At 45.0% G+C, this 18,833-nt stretch overlaps 1 protein-coding gene across 2 annotated transcripts; it reads right to left on the reverse strand.

Moving 5' to 3' along the window:
* Positions 1 to 1,085: 1,085 nt before the first annotated feature.
* On the reverse strand, positions 1,086 to 17,500 carry SLC35A1 (solute carrier family 35 member A1). Of its 2 annotated transcripts, XM_075707863.1 has the most exons (8): positions 17,470 to 17,500; positions 14,306 to 14,483; positions 8,033 to 8,192; positions 7,498 to 7,650; positions 6,625 to 6,691; positions 3,274 to 3,450; positions 2,743 to 2,877; positions 1,086 to 1,309 (listed from the first exon to the last, which is right to left on the reverse strand). In XM_075707863.1, exons 1-8 carry the CDS (start codon positions 17,483 to 17,485, stop codon positions 1,179 to 1,181), a joined length of 1,017 nt encoding a protein of 338 aa, XP_075563978.1. In that variant the 5' UTR covers positions 17,486 to 17,500; the 3' UTR covers positions 1,086 to 1,178. The 2 variants fall into 2 exon arrangements, with proteins under 2 accessions (XP_075563978.1, XP_075563977.1); XM_075707862.1 differs by lacking the exon at positions 3,274 to 3,450 and having other exon boundaries at positions 17,470 to 17,485.
* Positions 17,501 to 18,833: the final 1,333 nt, after the last annotated feature.

Below are 18,833 nucleotides of genomic sequence, written 5' to 3' on the forward strand. Positions count from 1 at the left end.
CCGTCACATCCTCTTCCTCGCCCATTCCTCCGTCACGCCGACGTGATGACCAGGGAGAAGTGGGTTTGCTGCCCAGCTGGTGGAACAGGAACCACGGTGCTCCCTCAGCACCGTACACGCAGTCAGACCTGGCTGGTGCGGCTTGGCACCCCCGAGCCATCGTGCTGCTAAGAGAGGCGGAGCGTCACCGCGTAAGGCAGTGCACGTGGCTCTTCCAGCCTCCGAAGTGCCTGGCAGTGCCCACCACCACCCAAGCCCTGCCTCACCAGAGCAGCACTTTGGTGGCACACTGTTCCAGATGCACGGAGAAGTTGGCGAAAGGCAGAGAGGAGCATTGTCTCCCACTGGAACAGAATTTAAGCATGTTTGTTACTGTTGTGTTTAACGTGCCCCACTCTCAAGTAAAACCCAGCTGGCTCACTCATGTCTGAAGGGATCTAACCAGCATATAAACTTGGTCACATTTTTGACAAAACACATTAGAAAATTAGAAAAGAAAAGAAAAGAAAACCTCTCTACCAGCTACAGCAGGTATTAAAAAAAAACATTTGCAAAGTGAAAGAAAATCTGCAGCTTGAGAGAAACACCAGTCTTTCTGGTGTTCCTGACTTTTTCAACCAAACAGCAAGTGCTGCTTTAATCACTTCTAGGTAAGTGATGCTTGCAGCATGGTTATTCCTGGTGGAGTTGTGTCGTCTTGTGTGTATCACCTAGAAGAGAAACTTCTCCTGTCATTAATCAAACTGCAACTGCCAACTACTTTAAGAGAAAATCCTGGCAGTAATTGCTCTTTTTAATAGGTTTTTATGAAGCTTTTGGGCATTTCTGCCCTCAAAGGGCAAGACAGTTTATCAAATACAGAAAGAACCAATTTCGCTCCATTATGTACATTATATACAATTGAGTGCTCAGTTCCTTCCTTCCCAGGACTCTTCATTGTTCGATGTGAATGAAGAATACCTTCAATAAAATACTCATCCAGCTCCTCAGCTGTCATGTAGGCTCAGCGTCAGCCATTGGGAACTTCACACCTAAGGCAGAACTAACTTCTGCTTTTAGTCTATCATCCCACTTAAACCATTTCATGACTACCTTAAGGCTAATTTTAAAAAAATGCAGGGTTTTTTTTCAAAGTCCATTTTTTTCTCTTGTCTGTCTGTCCACCTTTATGGACAATGTCACACAGTAGCAAGTCTCTCTTTTGAGTTCTTAGTCTCCGATGGCTGGATTTTTGTGGTGTCTTGTCGAGGTAATCCATAGAGGTAAATAGAAATACACACCAGGAGAGCACCCAGGGAGAAGGTAACAGCTGAAAGCAGACAAAATAGTTTAAATAAACACTTCTGTATAAGAAGCAGCCTTCAGAAGACTGAGCTATGTAAGTTATGATGATATCCAAGTGACAGTATTAAAGTTACTCAAAACTAAACAGGACAACAAGCTGTTAATAATTCACAGCACCTAGACTCATCCTCTGTCACTGAGAACCCTTGAGTGTTTACAATCCCCACACCAATTAGTCTCGTATCAGAACCTGGTGATGGTCAGAAAAGCAAGTGCGAAACATCTCCTGCAGTTCCGGATGCCATCCGACAGGCTTCCGTTACAATAAGCTTAATGACAAAGACACAGTGGGTGTGATAAAGTAGCCTGTGATAACACACTTCATTTGCCTTTCCACATCCAGACAGGGTTGAGAAACACTGTTAATGAGGCTTTCACAGAAAGGCCACCAGTCCAGGTTTGATTTGTGTCAACTGTCCAGAAAACGTTCTGCCCAAGTGAGTTTTTAAAACTAGCTGTGTTTTTCATTGCTTGGTTTGAGGTGCTCTTTGTCAGCCAGACAGTGATGATTTTCTCCTTATGCAAACTTTCCTTAAGTTTCATCTCGCTAACACCACATCAGAAAGCTAGTTTTTCCACTGTTACACCAGACCGTCTTTGGATTATGGTAGGAAAGTAAAAAAATACCCAGAACTAAACAGGGAATGACTGAGCTGGAGCTACCAGATACAGTATCAGACACAGACTCCATTAGGGAGAAAAATCCTTTGTAGCTGCAGGACAGCCCAAAGCAATCTGCTGTTTCCTCTCAAAAATATTCACCACATCAGTCATGACTGCAGCTGCTCTTTGACTCGCTCTTACGTAGTGTTGGCCACAGCAAATAGGGAAGGTAAAAGTTAACGCAGTAGCAGGTATAACTTAACGGGGATGTGGCACAGCCCTTGCAGAAATAGCTGAGGAATTAATTCGGCACAGGCTGTACTAAAACCAACAAGAAGTGATAACTTATCAGCAGCAATCTCAGGTAAACGGCTTTATCACATACTAAACCACATCAGAAAGTGATTCACGAATAAAGCTGTATAAACTCGTAAGCTGTTTAAATGGGAAAGAACCTTTCCATTTGAGGCTGTAGGATGCCTCCGAAAGAGCAAACCATGAACACCTGTGAAAGCACAGGATCATCAGGCACCTTACATGACACAAAGGGACGATACATTAGCGCATAGGAGTCCTGGAGAATCATAGAATCATAGAATCGTTTAGGTTGGAAAAGACCTTTAAGATCATCCAGTCCAACCATTAACCTACACTACCGACTAAGTTAAACCCAGAAAAATTCAAAGGAGGCACAAAGGATTGCTTTGGTATGAACGGCGTACAGCCTGCTGGCAGCCTGCTAGCCAGGAAAGAAACCTGCATGTATGGTCAAATCAAAGGCACGAAGGCACTTACTTATCTGGAGGCCAAAGAGGATGACTGATGCTACAGTAGAAAGAACAATGGCTGCCGCTGCAGAAAAGCCTTTCATGATGTTGTCTGTGTACTTAACGACGACCGAAGTGTAAAGGCCACCTACGCTGGCGAGAACTGCAAAGCAGGTAACATGTTTCTGTTAGTAAAGGTGCAGTAGGTTACTCTTGAAATGATGCATTTTACTCCACTGGTGTACTCCTTGTTTGGGCTACGTCACGCTAAGTGGTGATTTAATGCAATATTCAGCAAAATGGGATGTCTGCACAGCATCTAGTAGATCAGATACGACTCATTTAAAGATGATCGGTCATTTCAACTGCTGTTTCAGCACAATTTTAAATTGAACAAGTGAATAATTTCCAAGATAATGATACTTAAAACCCCACCACCACCTCAAAACACAGTAAAGAACAGTGGGTGAGACTGAATTTGTAGCTTCGTGCAATCAGTTTTATCATAGTTAAAAAAGCAAAACATTGTAACAAGACCCTAAAACCACAAGATACTTACAGATGACAAACCAGACGTAGTACGTATAACCATAGAAAAACCCTTTCTCAAGAACTTGGGCTCCATCTGACATGTACACACCGAATAAAGTCACCACAATCCCAGACAAGTACATCTGAATATTCCTCACCCACAAGGAAGTATCTGAACTCTTTAAGACCTTCTCAAAATACACTCCTAAAAAAAAAGAAAAGAAAGTTTCAGTAAGACGAGTGAAGTTTCATCCTTAATGATTCACGGTTCATAGTGTTTTAAAGCCAGACAAGGCTACTGGAATCACGTTGTCCTGCAGACTGTTACATTTCACAGAAGTTCCCAATGCAGAAGGCCCCAAAACACATCCTGCTAACGTGCGTCGTCCACAACAGGATCATTTTAATGGGTATATAACATCAAAATTAGATTCTATTTCTGTTTACGGTTGTTTTAACAATGAGCCTCATCGACAGTTCAAACTACTCCTCATTTCTGTTTTGATTTGCCAGGCTTCTGATTCCAACAGTTTCTCCTGTACAATTCTATACCAGAAAAAAATCGTTTCACCTTGGCACCTGGTATTTTATCCCCAGGACAGCATTTATGTATTTCAGTATGATGGAGAATGATTTTTCCTCCGACAAGATATTTAGCAGTACAAAATAATAAATAAGAAAAAAAAAAAAAGGAGCGGGTGGGACTGTATTCCCTCAGTACTGAGACTGAAAATTCCTCGGAAGCCTCGTGCTTGCAGAGTACTTGGCAGAGTGGCGACATTCTGAAACCACAGCTTCAGGGGATTATAAGAGCAAATCAAACCCGATGCCTTCTGCTAATTGGAACTACAGAATGGTTTTGAGGAAATGCAATTCATTTTAATCTAAAGCTTTTGTTCACAGTGCCACGCTGATAAGCATTACTTTTACGCTCTGCATTACTGAAATTCCCCAAATACTTTTTCTTTATTCTGCTTGGGAGGTGTATGTCAGACTAAAAGGCCGACATCTGACAAGGCCGTCACTAGCTGCCTTTTTAACCATTGCTCCCACACCAGGGCTCTGCTAATCTCTGGAATTTCCTCTGCAGTTCAAAACATAGACAGCAGTTCGCAGGACTTGGATTTTCTCAAGCCACTTCCATGACCTTCTGGTGTGAGTCCTACTGACTAAAAGTTTATTGCTGACTAATGTCACCCGAGATCCTTCATACGATACAAGAAAAGTATATGGAACTGACAAAGGTGGCACAGAGAAAGACCTGTGGGTTAGAAGCGCCAGGCGCACACTCCTCCTGAAATCCCTGAGTTAGCTTCGAGGAAGATCTTGCTACTCATTTATTCATGAAAAATGCAATTTATAGTTTAATACAGTATAGTGAATATTTATGGTGAATAAATTAGAGAACAGATTTATATTTCAGGGGTTCAAAAAATTTAAAAAACCAAGGAAATATTATCTCATATGAATATACATTTTTGAAGCCTACACAATATCAACAAAAAACTAGTATTGTTAATGACTGCAGTGCTTAAACAAACCCACAGTAATCTACCTTGACACTGCTGCCTGCTGAGAAGACCCACAGAGCACAACCAGATGTAATCAATGTACCAGAAATTTGGCTTGAGTATGAACCATACTTGTAAATTTTATAAACTAAGAAAACAGTAAGCAAACCAATGAAATCATGCTTTCAGATTTCTGAAAATGCATAAAAATCACTCCACTAGGCAAGATGAAGGAAAGAATGGGTGCCGTTTAGAAGAAATTACTCTTCAGTACTGTTTCAAGTCACAAAGGATCTGCCATTATATGTTTGTCCAGTGCTTTTATAAGCATTGTTGGGCCCCCGGATACTTGGAAGTTATCACAGGATCAGCAGTTTGAAGAAAAAACTTCTTTTCCATCTCTGAGAGACATAAACACATATTTTTTTTACTTTGCTGGAATAATATAAAACACTTAACATGGTCAGTTCAGAAACTGAAGGTTTAATGCCAAAATAACTTCTCCGTGTGGGTAGGGGAAGAAAGAAGAGGAAAGGAGTTTGAATAGGATTTATGTTTTCAACATGTAAAGCCGCAAGGGCACAAGGAGCTCCACAGATGAAATACTCTGTCCTCCCAGCTGCCTCAAAGTAACAGCTGGTAGTGAGAAAACACCCAAGCTGCAATCCTTTCGTGGGAGAAGAAAGCCATATGTGTCTAAATCCTCCAGAGCTGCCTGCATCAGCCCTTTCAATGGTCTGAATTTGCAGACCTTTAGAAGCCCAGCTGTCTACCGGCATTATCAGAGAAAGCTAGAGAGCTTGAGGAGACTCTGAAGGCTTCACCGTGAATGCTGTATTTTGTCTCATGGCTTCGGAGCATCTGTTGAAATGAGTAAATTTATTAACTTCCAGGAAAAGCTGACTGAGCTCTACACAGCCTTATTTAGTATTTCTGTTTCAAAGTACCCATTTCACTGAAAAGACACCAAACAAGAGTGACACCCTCCTCCTTTCCTCCCCTGCCAACCAGAACGTTTTCCACAAGCCTGTATGCACAGCATAAGATTTTTCTTGCAGGATTGTATGGTACTAGAGGTGGGTGATAATACCTTGTTTTCTTACAGAGGGAGGGGGAAGAATCCACTTTACAACCAGGGAAATATGCCCCTGTGAGCCAAATTTCAAATTAAGTAGTAATTTGCATTTCCTTATTTCTCAGCACCAGCTCACTTGTCCTCAAGTTCTGGTCTCATTCTGCAGAAGCCAGAGAAAAACTAGGCTGAGGGGAAACGCTGGTTGTAGAGCAAACCAAACCAAATATCCTTCAGGCAGTTAATCTAGGCCTCCTGCTACTCGTCTTCCTCTCTGCCTTACTCATGCTCCCTCTGCATCTCAGGCAGATTTGCCACCGACAGGACTACGCCAATGTGTATTTGGGGGCTGAGCTAGCGCAAGAACTGAGCAAGGAGCTCAGTTCCCCTTATAAAAAAATGCAAATATTTCATGTGCTCACCATAAGGAAGCTATTCATTGTAAAGCCAACTTGATAAAACTGATGTACAGTAATTAATTGTACTGAGTGAGTCATTATGGATGTTCCCTAGAGTATTACTCTAAGCATTTGAAAGATGCTTCCACTTGCAAACCAGCCTTCTAAGTTTCATCACGTAAACCCAACAGTATGCCCTCCTAGTCATTTGCTTGACAACTACAGTAATCATGTCATGAATCTGTCAATTACTGCAAGTGAAAGGTAATTATGGGCAGAGGGGATAAAGTCCTTTTTTATCTTCTAATCAATGAAGACAGTTAACTAATATAGAATGTTCTACATCATGAGTTCTACAGTCCTTTTGATGCGACCTGCGTACGGAAATAATACTATACCTGCAAATCCTGAACACAATACAGCAACAGCAATCGCTCCAAACCCTAGCCATGGATTCTGCTCCACCTGCAACATCAACCGTTATTTTAAAAAGGATGCAACACTTCAGTATTTTACAATAATCAATTCCAGAGCTACTTCGTTAAGTACAGCAAAATTATTAACATTTCATTACAGTGTAAAATGTACTTGCTTAGCTAGAGCTGTCCTTCAGATTAGCTTGGTGTAGCTGTGTGGTGTTTCACTTTCCCGTGTACTCCTACCAACCCTTGCCGTGCCCAGAGGCACTGTCTGTTTGGCTGCAGCCAGTCTCCCCAGCTGCAAGACGCGCCTTTCCCACTAATGCCGCGGACCAGCAGCTAAGACCTAAGAAACAGAAGATACTTGTTTCTTCCTAGGACAGGATTAGGTCAGTGCCTCTGAAGGGTATGTTTAAATGACATACCCACACCCACGAGGCACTGGAGTTTCACTCCTAATTCCACCAAGTGCTTCGATTCCAAGTTCTCTGCTCCAACAATTACAATGATACCAGGGCCAACTGCTGGAAACAATACATTTTTCAGATAGGTACTAATGATGGTGCATTACACTGATTATGACGACTGAGGTAATTTATACTAATTGTAGCAATCGGCTGCCTTTCCAACAAGTGAGACTGGAGCAATACCGCAAGCCTGCCTGAACTGGTATACAATAAACGTGAAAGTGAGTGATCAAACCAGTGTTTGTGTTGTAGATGAAGTGGCTGGAAACAGGAAACAGGTATTGCTGTGTGAAATGTAAGAGGCCTTACCTTAATCCCAGCTGCTGTGAAGTGAAATACAAAGCATAAGGCAGTTTGTTCTTCATTGCAAAATGTAAACTCTTACCTGTACTTTTGTAGCCTGAGCAGGCTTCCACTGAACAAGGGTAACACCACCACACAGCATGAAGACAGAGAACCACTGCAACTTACTAAGGGTACGGTTTAGCATTAGCACTGTACATAAAGCTGTACAAGGGATCTTCAGCTGGTATGTCACCTAAAGAAGATGGGAATATAGCATAGAGGACATGGTTTTATAAACTCTTCCAAAACCAGAAAATAAAATGGAGAATTCAACTACAGAATGACAAAGTTTTATATTCATTGATTTCCTACAGATCCCTGGGGTTTTGTACCATCGCCAATTACAACAAAGTGAATTTGAAGCGACTCTAGCAGTGAGTGGGTTAGCTCAGAAAACCAGAACACTGCAACAACAGAATGTATGCTCTGAATATAACAAAGCATCATTTGGCTTTTAACACTGAGGCTAAAGAGGGTACTGTGTCCTAGGCAGACAGATACCTAGCACACATGCCTCACGAAACAGTAGAGAGAAACGTATTTACAGATCAGTTCCTGACAAAAATGTGTATTACCTGGTAGACTGCCGCATCCAAGTTGCTAAGAGCCACAAACGCCATATTGTTTTGGAGAGCATACACCAAAGATGGAACACTTAATTTTAGCAATTCCGTAGGACTTCCGAATACATTTTCTTTTAAAGATGTTATCAACCTTGCCAGACTTCCAGTTTCTCTGCCAAATAAAATATTAATATAACTGAGGGCTCTCTTAAACTGATATTTGAAAACAGAAATCAAATCAATGAATCCTTTGGGAAGGCTGAAAATTTGTCCTCAACAATCAGTTGTACCTTCTGCTCATTAAAGAAAAGTTAACTGGGAAAAACCAGCGAGGTTATCGACAAGTAGAAACCCCTGAAGGTGAAGAAGACATTCTGAAATCAGGAGGTCAGATGCATGAATGTGTAATAAAGTAAACAAAAACCATGAACACTGTAAACAGTGGAGTAAGACGCTAAGTATACAGGCAGTGGGACAAAAGGCTGTTGTTTTCCCCCACTCCCCCTTTTATTGGGGGGTATTAATATTTGTGTGTGATGTCAAATGCCCATGATTTCCCAGATCCCCTTTAAACTGGGCCTCACAGTACAGCCAAAAAAGATTGTACCCTTGCACACTACGGAGCTGGAAACACCTCCCATTCCTCAGCCAGCCCTGGCTTCCTCTTCTCGCTTGCGCTGCAGGAGACGCTGGACCGGCACCAGCACACGTGCAAAGAGGTCTGCTGGGGCGTACGGCGGCTCCCTATCACCCTGCATCTTCACACGTCTCCTTCATGTAATTACAGTGTGCGAAAGAGCAGGCAATGTCCCCTTTTGCGGCTTGCTCCTCAGCTTATTAAAGCTGACCTCTGCATTGTTAGTTCTGTCTTATTATTTGTACATCAGTCTGACAGTTCTTGCTTAGTTGTCACTGTTACTAAAGTCCTCCAGTTCCCTTCCCAGCCCTCCCCAAGTTCCATGTTCCCCCTTTCCATTCTTCTCTCGCTTGGCCACTGACAAACACCAACATCCAAAATCACTCCTGTTCCCTTCCACAGGCTTCTCAACTTGCAACCTGTATTGCTTTTGAATTTAACACTCCTTTTGCTTCCATTACATATGCATATGAACAAATGGCGCACATCCTCCTCAGTGCTCCAGGAGCCCAATTCCCCACATTTCACCCACATCCCAACTTCTTTCTTTTTCACAAATGCACATCATCTACCTGCCCCAAACTCTTATAGGCAATTACCAAAATTAGCAATCTCTCTATGTCCCAGGCTCCTTCATTAACCACCTTGTTCCTGCGTATTTTCCACTCCTGATCAACCCCTGACTCTGTGCTCCAGGTTCTTAAACTTTTCCTCTCCAAAGATTTATGGACTCTATCCTGTCATGATCATTCCATCCAAGTTTCTCTCCTCCCTTGCCTTCCTCCCTGCCTGCCACCAAGCATATACTTCCTCTTCTCCCTGCGCCCCCCGCCCCCCCTTTTTTTTTTTTAATTGTAGTGAAAGCAGTCTTTATACAGGTGGCTGCAAGGGATTCTTTTTGTCATTTTCCCGTAACAGAGAGTGCACACAAAAAAAACAGAGTTGGGGCAGTACAGCTACCAAATAGAGAGGAGTCTGGTTTCCCACACTCTTGTTGTACGAGCGAGGTCACATGCAAAGCTCTTTCCTAACTTGAGGGGACACTTTGCTTGGGACAGACTTGGTGACACCAAGCATGTCACATAGGTGTCTTCTGCAAGACGTGTCTGGCCACAAGGGACAACCATTGATACGAAAATCTATAGACAAGTAGCACTTAAAGCGAAGTTTGCAATACAAGGAAGGGGAAGGGTTCATGCTACAGCTCACCATGGTTAACTGCACTAGATACAGAACTGCATAAAATGGTATGAATCATTGACATTATAGGCAAAATTGTTGGTTTACTTGTTCCTTAATGTATTTATCATATTGCCCGGCAGCGGGAGATAAGATTTACAAGAAAACCTGGAGTTCCTGGTAATATCCAAGTACAACTGGACTAAAGTGCTTCTACCTCAAACATCTAACTGCAAATAAAATGTAATTAGCACAGATACAGTTCTACTCTGTGATAATAAGAAGTCAAAAAATACCACACAGTAATGGCTTCTTCTATTTGTCGATATTGAGGTGGGCTATTGAACAAGAAAATAGTATTTAAACCATACCTGCTTCTGTTCCAGACCATGCTCGGTGAATTAGCTGATCACATTTTTAAAGTCAAATCACAGCAGTAATAGTAGTTTCTGTCTACTTTGACTTCTAGGATGGAATTTCAGCAACAAAGAATAACAGGTGTCCAGGAAGCACCATTTTCACTTCAGTTTTTGAGAACAAGAAGATGAACTATCTAATAGTTCATCTTTGCAGTGGGTGTGCTTTCTGGAGCATCTAGATGTATCAAGAATCTCTAACTGTAAGTCAAATTCAGTACAAAGGTCATGTGGAGACAGATTTAAATCCACACAAAAAAGAATTTAAAACACCCCTCTGTGTACAAGCTGATAATGCAAACTAAGGTGCCCAGAGATGTACACTGCAAAATCAAATAAGAAAATAAAAAATTATCTAGCTCGAATTCAGTGTTCTTGATGTTGATCTAGACGTGACTTAAAAAACATATTCAGACCTATGAAGAAGACAGAATAAGTGAGAGATACTAATAACAATCAGTTCTGCAACAGAAACATGCATTTGTTAGAAAAGCTGAAGTTAAAGCTAGAGTTTGCAAATCAGTGTCCTGGTTTTGGCTGGGATAGAGTTAATTTTCTTCCTAGTAGCTGGCATAGTGCTGTGGTTTGGATTTAGTATGAGAATAATGCTGGTAACACACCAATGTTTTAGTTGTTGATACGTAGTGCTTACACTAGTCAAGGATTTTTCAGCTTCCCATGCTCTGCCAGGTGCACAAGAAACTGGGAAGGGGCACAGCCAGAATAGTTGATCCAAACTGACCAAAGGGCTATTCCATACCATATGATGTCATGCACAGTATATAAACTGGGGGGGGTTGGCTGGGGGACAGCGATCGCTGCTTGGGGACTGGCTGGGCACCGGTCAGCAGGTGGTGAGCAGTTGCATCACTTTTTTTTTTTTTTCCTGGGTTTTGTTTCTCTCTCTCATTGTTCTCCTTTTCATTCCAATTTTTTTTTTTTCAATTATTAAACTGTTCTTATCTCAACCCATGAGTTTTCTTACTTTTGCCCTTCCGATTCTCTCCCCCATCCCACCGGGAGGTAGGGTGAGCAAGCGGCTGTGTGGTGCTTGGTTGCCAACAGGGGCTAAACCACGACAATCAGCTCTACTTTTCTTTATCCATTGCTAAGCAATAATGTACCATCTAAGAATGTAGACAATGTAATTACCAGATGGTGAATTGGACATTAAATAAATATGAGAAGTTGAAAGTACAGTTGAGTAAACAATTAACACAGCTTAAACTATGATAAACTTTTCTTTTGAAAGACAGTCTTTTGGCATTTATCCATTTAATGTGCCTTCCCTTGAAAGTAAACACAGTGAAGACATAGTGTAAGAATGTGGAAGAAAACAAATTCTGCAGCCAGAACAATGCAAGAGTCATATTCCAGTATCTTGTATATTGCAGTAATCAATGCTGGCTGTTTCAAAAAGAAAAAGGTACCCACCCAAATGTATCCTGCTGTACAGAAAAAACAGATTGTATTCTTTCTTCTAACTGTTTATTAAACTACAAAGGCACCTTGCCTTGGCTGAGACAAATTGGTTAGGACTTTAAAACCGGAGGAAGCTGTAAAGGAGACACTAAAGGAAACTATGCTGGAATTTATGGTGTTCAGCACATTCGTAAGTGATCTAAAATGGGAGATTACTAGGAAATTGGCAAATTTTGCTGATTATACTCAATTATATGCAATATCCAAAAGGAAACTTTCAACAGTTGCCAAAGGGTCTCTTCCTACACCGAGCAGACTTTACCAGATCTTTTGCCATCTGAGAAACAGCTCAGTTACCTGGTCAACAAAGGCAGGCATCCGGACCCACCAGCAAGTGAGACATCCTACCAAGAAGAGGTGAGCACGGCCTGATGAATAGTGTCTGCTGGTGCCCGTCTCTCTCTCAGCTATGGAGAAAAAAATCCCACTAGCTGACCAGATCAGAATATATATTCTAACCTTTAAACAGCTCAGTGAATCAGATTCATCCCAATTTAATTGGCAAATAAAGCTCAGTTGTCAACAAATGAGAAAGAATCATAGGAAATGACAACCCCAAAATACAGCAACCATCTCAAAGCCAGTTATGGGCATTTGGGAAAAAGATTTGTGTAGCTCTCCGACAGTGCCAGCTCAAGGCTCAGCTGTGTTCAGAGAAATGAGCAGAATGTTACGAATCCTTAGGAGAGGAACCAGGACCAAGACAGAAAGCACCTTCACCCCTCTGCCTAATGCCACAGGACATTCACCTCCTGAATGCTGCAACGCAGCTCTGGATCCTGTTTCAAAAGGGATGTAACAATACTGGAAATGCTGCGGAGGTGGGTACTAGGATGATCGCGGAAAAATTAAGACCAGGCTCCCAGCTTAGAAAATAAATGAGTGATGAAAACACAATACAGATCTGTAGAGATATGAAAATAAAAATGAAGGGGGAAAGATTATTCATGATGTCTGCCAGCACAAGCAGACAGAATCCAGTGAAGCTGCTAGATAAAGTGTTTATTAAGAAGTACTTTTTCATATACCGTGTAATTATATTGCAGAAGTCATTTTGCAGATGCAGTAGGGACTAACAGTTCAACAAGAAACTGGACAATCTCACAGAGGACAGGATCGTTAGGTGCTACAGCCACAGTGTGCACACAGCATCCAGGCTGGGAAATCCATAAGCTTCCGCCACCAGCTAAGGGAAGTTCAGCCTGTGCTTGCCCTATTGCTTATACTTCTGTTCTAAGCATCCTCTGTCAAAGGGAGGACGATGGGCTACGTGGATTTTTGGCTGTGCAGGGCTGTTCTAAAAACATAACAGACTTCTGCATTAAAAGTAATCACTTTTTTAATTATTTCAAGCAAAAAGAGTATTTGTATGTTTAATGAACACATTATTACTGACCCTTAACAAAAGGCAGATTGCTTACCCTGCTGAACTAGGCCTCTCTGGTATACTGTAAACAGCCTGGGTCCCAGGTGCACAAGAACAGATTTGAGAAATTACACACACAGGTGAGGCTACCAAATGCCACCCACAGGTCCCTCACTATTGAGAAACATGGGCTGCTGCAGCCTCCAGAAAGCAGGCTGGAGCAGGATCCACACTGGCCACAACACTGTGAGAACCACAGCGCAACTGCTCGTCAGCAGAGACGCTTCTGCCAACATTTTGTGCTGGCAGAGTGAGAAGCCCAGGGTGTATAAAAAGAAAACCAGAAATTTGCCACTGGTCACACTTGCCTTTTCCAAGGCATTGCATTTAATGAAAGGTTAAACAAAAGGCAGTTTGCCGCAGCTGCCTCACCAGATTCAAACATTGTCTCATTTCTAGAGCAAGTAAAATGATTTTGATGTTACATAGAAAGATCTGATAAAAATCTGAAGTACACCATATGACTTCATGATCCTCTAGCACAAAACAGCCAGCCTTCTGATGTACCAAAAGCCACAAAGAGATAGGCAGAGACCCTAAAAGAACAAATTCTACCACAACAGCAAGAACTGGGCTTTGGAAAAGTCCAGAATATAAAGATTCTTGCAAGGAAGGATGTAGCACAGTGAAGCTGAGAGGAAAGACAGCAGGCTGATGGCCTCCCTACTTCAGATGCTCACGTGTGGACTGAAGCTTAGCAGCATTCTGGAATTACAGAACCTCTAATATTTTCTGACCACAGCCTTTCAGCATTGATTCCCCAGGTTAACAGAGACAGCAAAATGTCTGTCTGTAACACTGTTTGGGAAAATTTATGAGTAGGAACATTACAATTCTATATAATTCAGCAGACGATGGCTCACAGGCCAGCTTTCACCCCAAAACATTGCATGCTGACACTTGAACCTATTCAAAAGCATACAAAAATAGAAAATATGCAGAAAGGACACACCTGAATATTGTGCTGTTTACAACGCAGTTTCAGCTGAGGAGGACTCACAAGCTCTAACCTGCTCTAAAATGACTCTTCCACAGCGTGACTATCCAGCCACGTTCTCAAATGTATCGGTACTCTGGTATCTGAGAACCTGAGGTTAGAAGCAAGGATTTGTTTTCAAAATACTGATCAGCATTCCCATACTTACTTAGCCAAGATGCCCACACTCAAGAACAACTTGATAACTTCAGCGATGCACACAGCTGTCGTTGAAAAGTAGAGTTCTGTTGCCACTGTCCTTGTGTACCGCAATGCGACCGTGTATGTTGCCGCAACCAGGGTCATCACTGTGAGGCAGTACAACTTGAACAGCAAGCTGACACTTTCTGAAAGAAAACGAAGGTGACGACTCAGCACGACCTTCATTTTAATTTAAGAACTGAAATAGAGCGTTCTCCAGCTGGAGGACTGTATCAACTACTACTGTGGCAGCATACAATAATTACAGTGTTGTGAAACACTTCCTATAAAAAATTTAAGTTAAATTTTAAAGTCTCTTCTCAAAGAAGCTTGTATAGGAACTCCAGGTGTTTGCAAATAAGATGTCCTCTTGCCCTCAATCATCCTTCTTTCTAGAAAAACTAATCATAGACTAATATTTATCTAATAGTAATCAAAAAGTCATTCTGTGCTTTCCTGCCCTTTAGCTGACAGTAAGCTCTCACTCTGAAATGGCAGCCGATCCTCTCCACGTAGTATACTGAAGTCTGACACAAGGAGCATTGGCAAACTAGTAAAAGCAAAGAGAGGAGAAAAGTTCAGTTTCAGCAAAGAAGGGAATCAATCTAGCAAATCTTAACAAATAAGGCAGCATTTCCTTTAGCCTTATTTTCCACCTAAGTGAGTAAAGGAAGAGAGTTTTGCTCCGAACGCTGACAGGACTTCACACAAAGGGCTTTTTTGAAAAATTATTCACTGTAGAAAACACAAAGGTTATGGCTGTTCAAGTAAATTAAATCCAAGGACTCAAATCATCTGTGTTATCCCCTCTATCTTCCCCACTGCTATACTCCTACAACAGTAGCAATTCTTGTAACAGTTTTGCCCTGGACCAGCTACTATCCTGCATAATTTGGCAGTCAGCCTGTTCCAGGTCTACTGGCAAAAGGCAGTTTTTCATACAGCCGCCCTCCCCTAAGGCCTGAGAGTTTCATCGGGCGGCCGTGGCCAGGCCACGCCAGTTGATTCCCGTGTCAGAGAATGGCTAAGACTGTGTCTGTACCAGTAAAGAGGACAGCGCATGGCTCCAAACAGGACTTCTCCACGTGAAGGCATGACCTACAGCATGAGACATCAGCAAACGTGTGGTGTCCGCAAAACCATTTTTCAAACTGGGAAATTATTCTTTGTTATGTACGGCATCTGACAGGTGGATGTTGGTCATTCAGCAGCATCTTTCGGGCCATTACCTATCGTGTTCTGAATATCCTAAAGAAATGTACTTTAATTGGTGTAAGTTTATGTTCCTCTGCTGATTAGGGAATGAGCTAACAAATAAGCTCCAGGCAGATTTGTAATAACTTTGTTCATTTAATATGGGAATGAATTGCTGAATCCAGTGCAACCCATGTTTTGGTTCATTTTTCTTTCAAGCCAGTGAAGTCTTCTACCGCATAACATTTCTGCAAGGTACAGTTAATACCTCCTGCTGCTGCAATAATTTAAATTAGCTACTTCCTTACAGATAAAAATCTTACCCATGTCAGTAACCACTTTTAAAAGGTAGAGCCAATTAGTTTTTGGACTAACAATGCTTAAAAGAGACTTACAAGCCGTAATCCATTTTTAAATTAAGTTTGGATTGTGGGGAGGGGCAGTGGGAATCCAAGGGCATAACAACCAGGAAATAAAATTAACCCATTCCAGTTTTACAAAAATGTATTTTCTAATGATATTTTAGTGCGGACAGAAATGATATTAACAATGTGTTTTGACACATTAAGATTTGAAGTCCATGCACCACCAAACTAAAACTAAATTCAATCCTTGCCTATATCAACTACTCTTTAAAAAAATAAACAAATGCCCCAGTTTGGCAACGGTTTGCAAACTTGGGTAAACCAAATGCAGCAGGACATAATGAATCTAGTAACAATACTAGACAGTTCTAGTGTTGTGTAAAAAGCTATTTGTAGTTAGTTTTCAGCCTGAACATTTCTCCAGCCTGGCTCACGTGTCTGCAACAGTACCAGTGCACCGCTGGGGGCAGAAGGAAAGCATAGTTGGGGTGCCCATATCTTCTGCTGATAAATCTGGACTTATACCAGCTTAAAAAGAAAAAAAAAAGAGCTGAAAGCTGAAAGAAGCTGGTGTTTCTTTCCTGGAGTTTCTCTCCCGGAGTTTCTCTCACTGGCTTCAGTAAATCCCACTCGAATGAAATGATTTCCAGCAAAAGGGACCAGACAGGCCGAAAGCCTCAGGCTGTAAACGTGGGCCTCCCACACATCCCCACAGCTCATCTAACCGCTCTGCCAGGACCCTTTTTAATGGCAGCCCAAGGCCAAGCCTGGCACCTGAAGCACAGCCTGCGGCCGGCCGAAGGCAGCCGGGGCGGGGGGGCGCCTCAGAGCCAGCGGGAAACCCTCCTGCTCCTGGCCCTTCTCCTCCCGGGCTTCCCCCCTTCTCGTCCCCCCGGGCCTGCTGCCCTGCCCTGAGCTGAGCGGCCCTGTGCGCGGCCCGGGGCAGCCGGCGGAGGAACCGGCGTCGCCTTCCCGAAGGGTGTAAGCCCACCTGGCTTGCCCAAGCGCTCCGGCTGCGGGACCGCCGGGGCTCTGGCACGGTCGCACACACGCCAACAGCAACCCGGGGTCCGGCGGTGTTTTTGGGGGACACCTGCGGCACCCGCAGGGTGGGTGCCGAGGAGCAAGGGGGGTGCCCCTGAGCACTGGCGACAGGGGCATCGCGGCCTCGGGCTAAGCCCCAAAAGCGCTGCGCCAGGTTCAAACCCGGCAGAGGTTCCCAGAGCGGGAACGGGCGACAGAAGCGGCGCGGCTCCGGAGCCGGCCACCGGCGGGCCGGGCCGCTGACAGGCAGCGGGAGGAGAGCGGGAAGGCGGGGCGGGGGGGGAGCGCCCCTCCCCGGCGCGGCCCCTCACGGCCCCTTCCCCCGCGCCCGCGGTGGTGGCGCCCGGCGCCGCGGCCCCCGGCGGGGAGGGCGGTTCCACTCCCTCTGGGGCGGGGGAGGCGGGGGGGGAACCGCCGGCGTGCGGGTCGCGCTTCGCCTCGGCGGGGGCGGGATTGACCCCCTTCTCCGGCCGTACTTCCCTCCGAGAGCCACCGGGCCCCTCTAACTAGCCCGCGCCGCCGCCCTCACCTTTCGGAGGCGACATCGTGCCCGCAGAAAGCGCCCAGACGGCCGGGCCGGAGCCGTCCGCCCTGCCCCGCCGCTCCTCCCATTACACCATAGAGCGCAGCGCGGCGCGGCTGCCTAGAGCGCCCCGCCTCCCTCGCTTCACCATCGAGACGGCGGCGCCTCCCGCCGCGGGAGCCCGGGGGGCGGCGGGGCGCGGGGGTCGCTGCCGCCGGTCGGTCGGAGCTGGTCACTCTCAGCCTTTACCGGTTCTTTTACCCTGAAGTAATGGGGCGGGGGTGTTGGAAAAAGGGAGGCTGTTCGCAACGCGCTCGTCAAAAGGGTGCGAAGCGCCCCTGCGGGCACTGTCCGAAGGCAGCGTCACCCCCAAAATACCGTCAGAGCCGCGGCGGGCTGGAGGTGAGGCGGGCGGGGCGGCAGGGCCGCCTTCCTGCCCGAAATGGCGGCGGCGGCGGGGGGGGCGCGGCCGGGGAGGGAGCCGCCGGCGGGCGGAGGGCGCGCGTTTCTGCTATGCGCTCACTGAACAGCTGCGCTGCTGCTTGCCTGCGTCCTCCCCCTCGTCACCTTTCCCCGGCTGACGTGTTTCTCTGCCGCGAGTGGGCAAGGGAAGGCGTTTGGGAAGGCGCGGGCCGAGCCGTGCCCGGAGCTCGGCGGCGTGTCGGGGCGGGCCCGGGCCAGCCGGCCCCCTCGCTCCCGGCCGGGCTGGGCTCCCCGGGCCGCGGAGGCGGCGGTGGAGCAGGGGCCGTGTAAAACGCCTCGCTCCGGGGGCTGAGGGGACGTTAAGGGTTTAAAATGGAGCGGTACGTCACTCTGCAGCAACACAGGCAGTCATAAACCCGCCAGGAGAGCTGGGTGACCGTGTTGATGTGTGCAGATTGCTGAGTAAAGCGTACGGAATTCAACTCAAATATGCTGCGTCTGTAGAATCATAGAATCGTTTAGGTTGGAAAAGACCTTTAAGATCATCCAGTCCAACCATTAACCTACACTACCAAGTCCACACTAAACCAATCAAGGGTAGACTAGACTAAACCATGTCCCGAAGTGCCACATCTACCCGTTTTTTGAACGCTTCCAGGGATGGGGACTCCACCACCTCTCTGGGCAGCCTGTTCCAATTCTTGACCACCCTTTCCGTAAAGAAATTTTTCCTAATATCCAACCTAAACCTCCCCTGGCGCAGCTTGAGCTCATTTCCTCTCATCCTATCGCTAACTACATGGGAGAAGAGACCAACACCCACCTCACTACGACCTCCTTTCAGGTAGCTGTAGAGAGCGATAAGGTCTCCCCTCAGCCTCCTCTTCTCCAGGCTAAACAACCCCAGTTCCCCCAGCCGCTCCTCATTAGGCCTGTGCTCCAGACCC

This window comes from Pelecanus crispus, chromosome 3, assembly GCF_030463565.1.
Source record: "Pelecanus crispus isolate bPelCri1 chromosome 3, bPelCri1.pri, whole genome shotgun sequence".
Taxonomy (NCBI): Eukaryota; Metazoa; Chordata; class Aves; order Pelecaniformes; family Pelecanidae; genus Pelecanus; species Pelecanus crispus.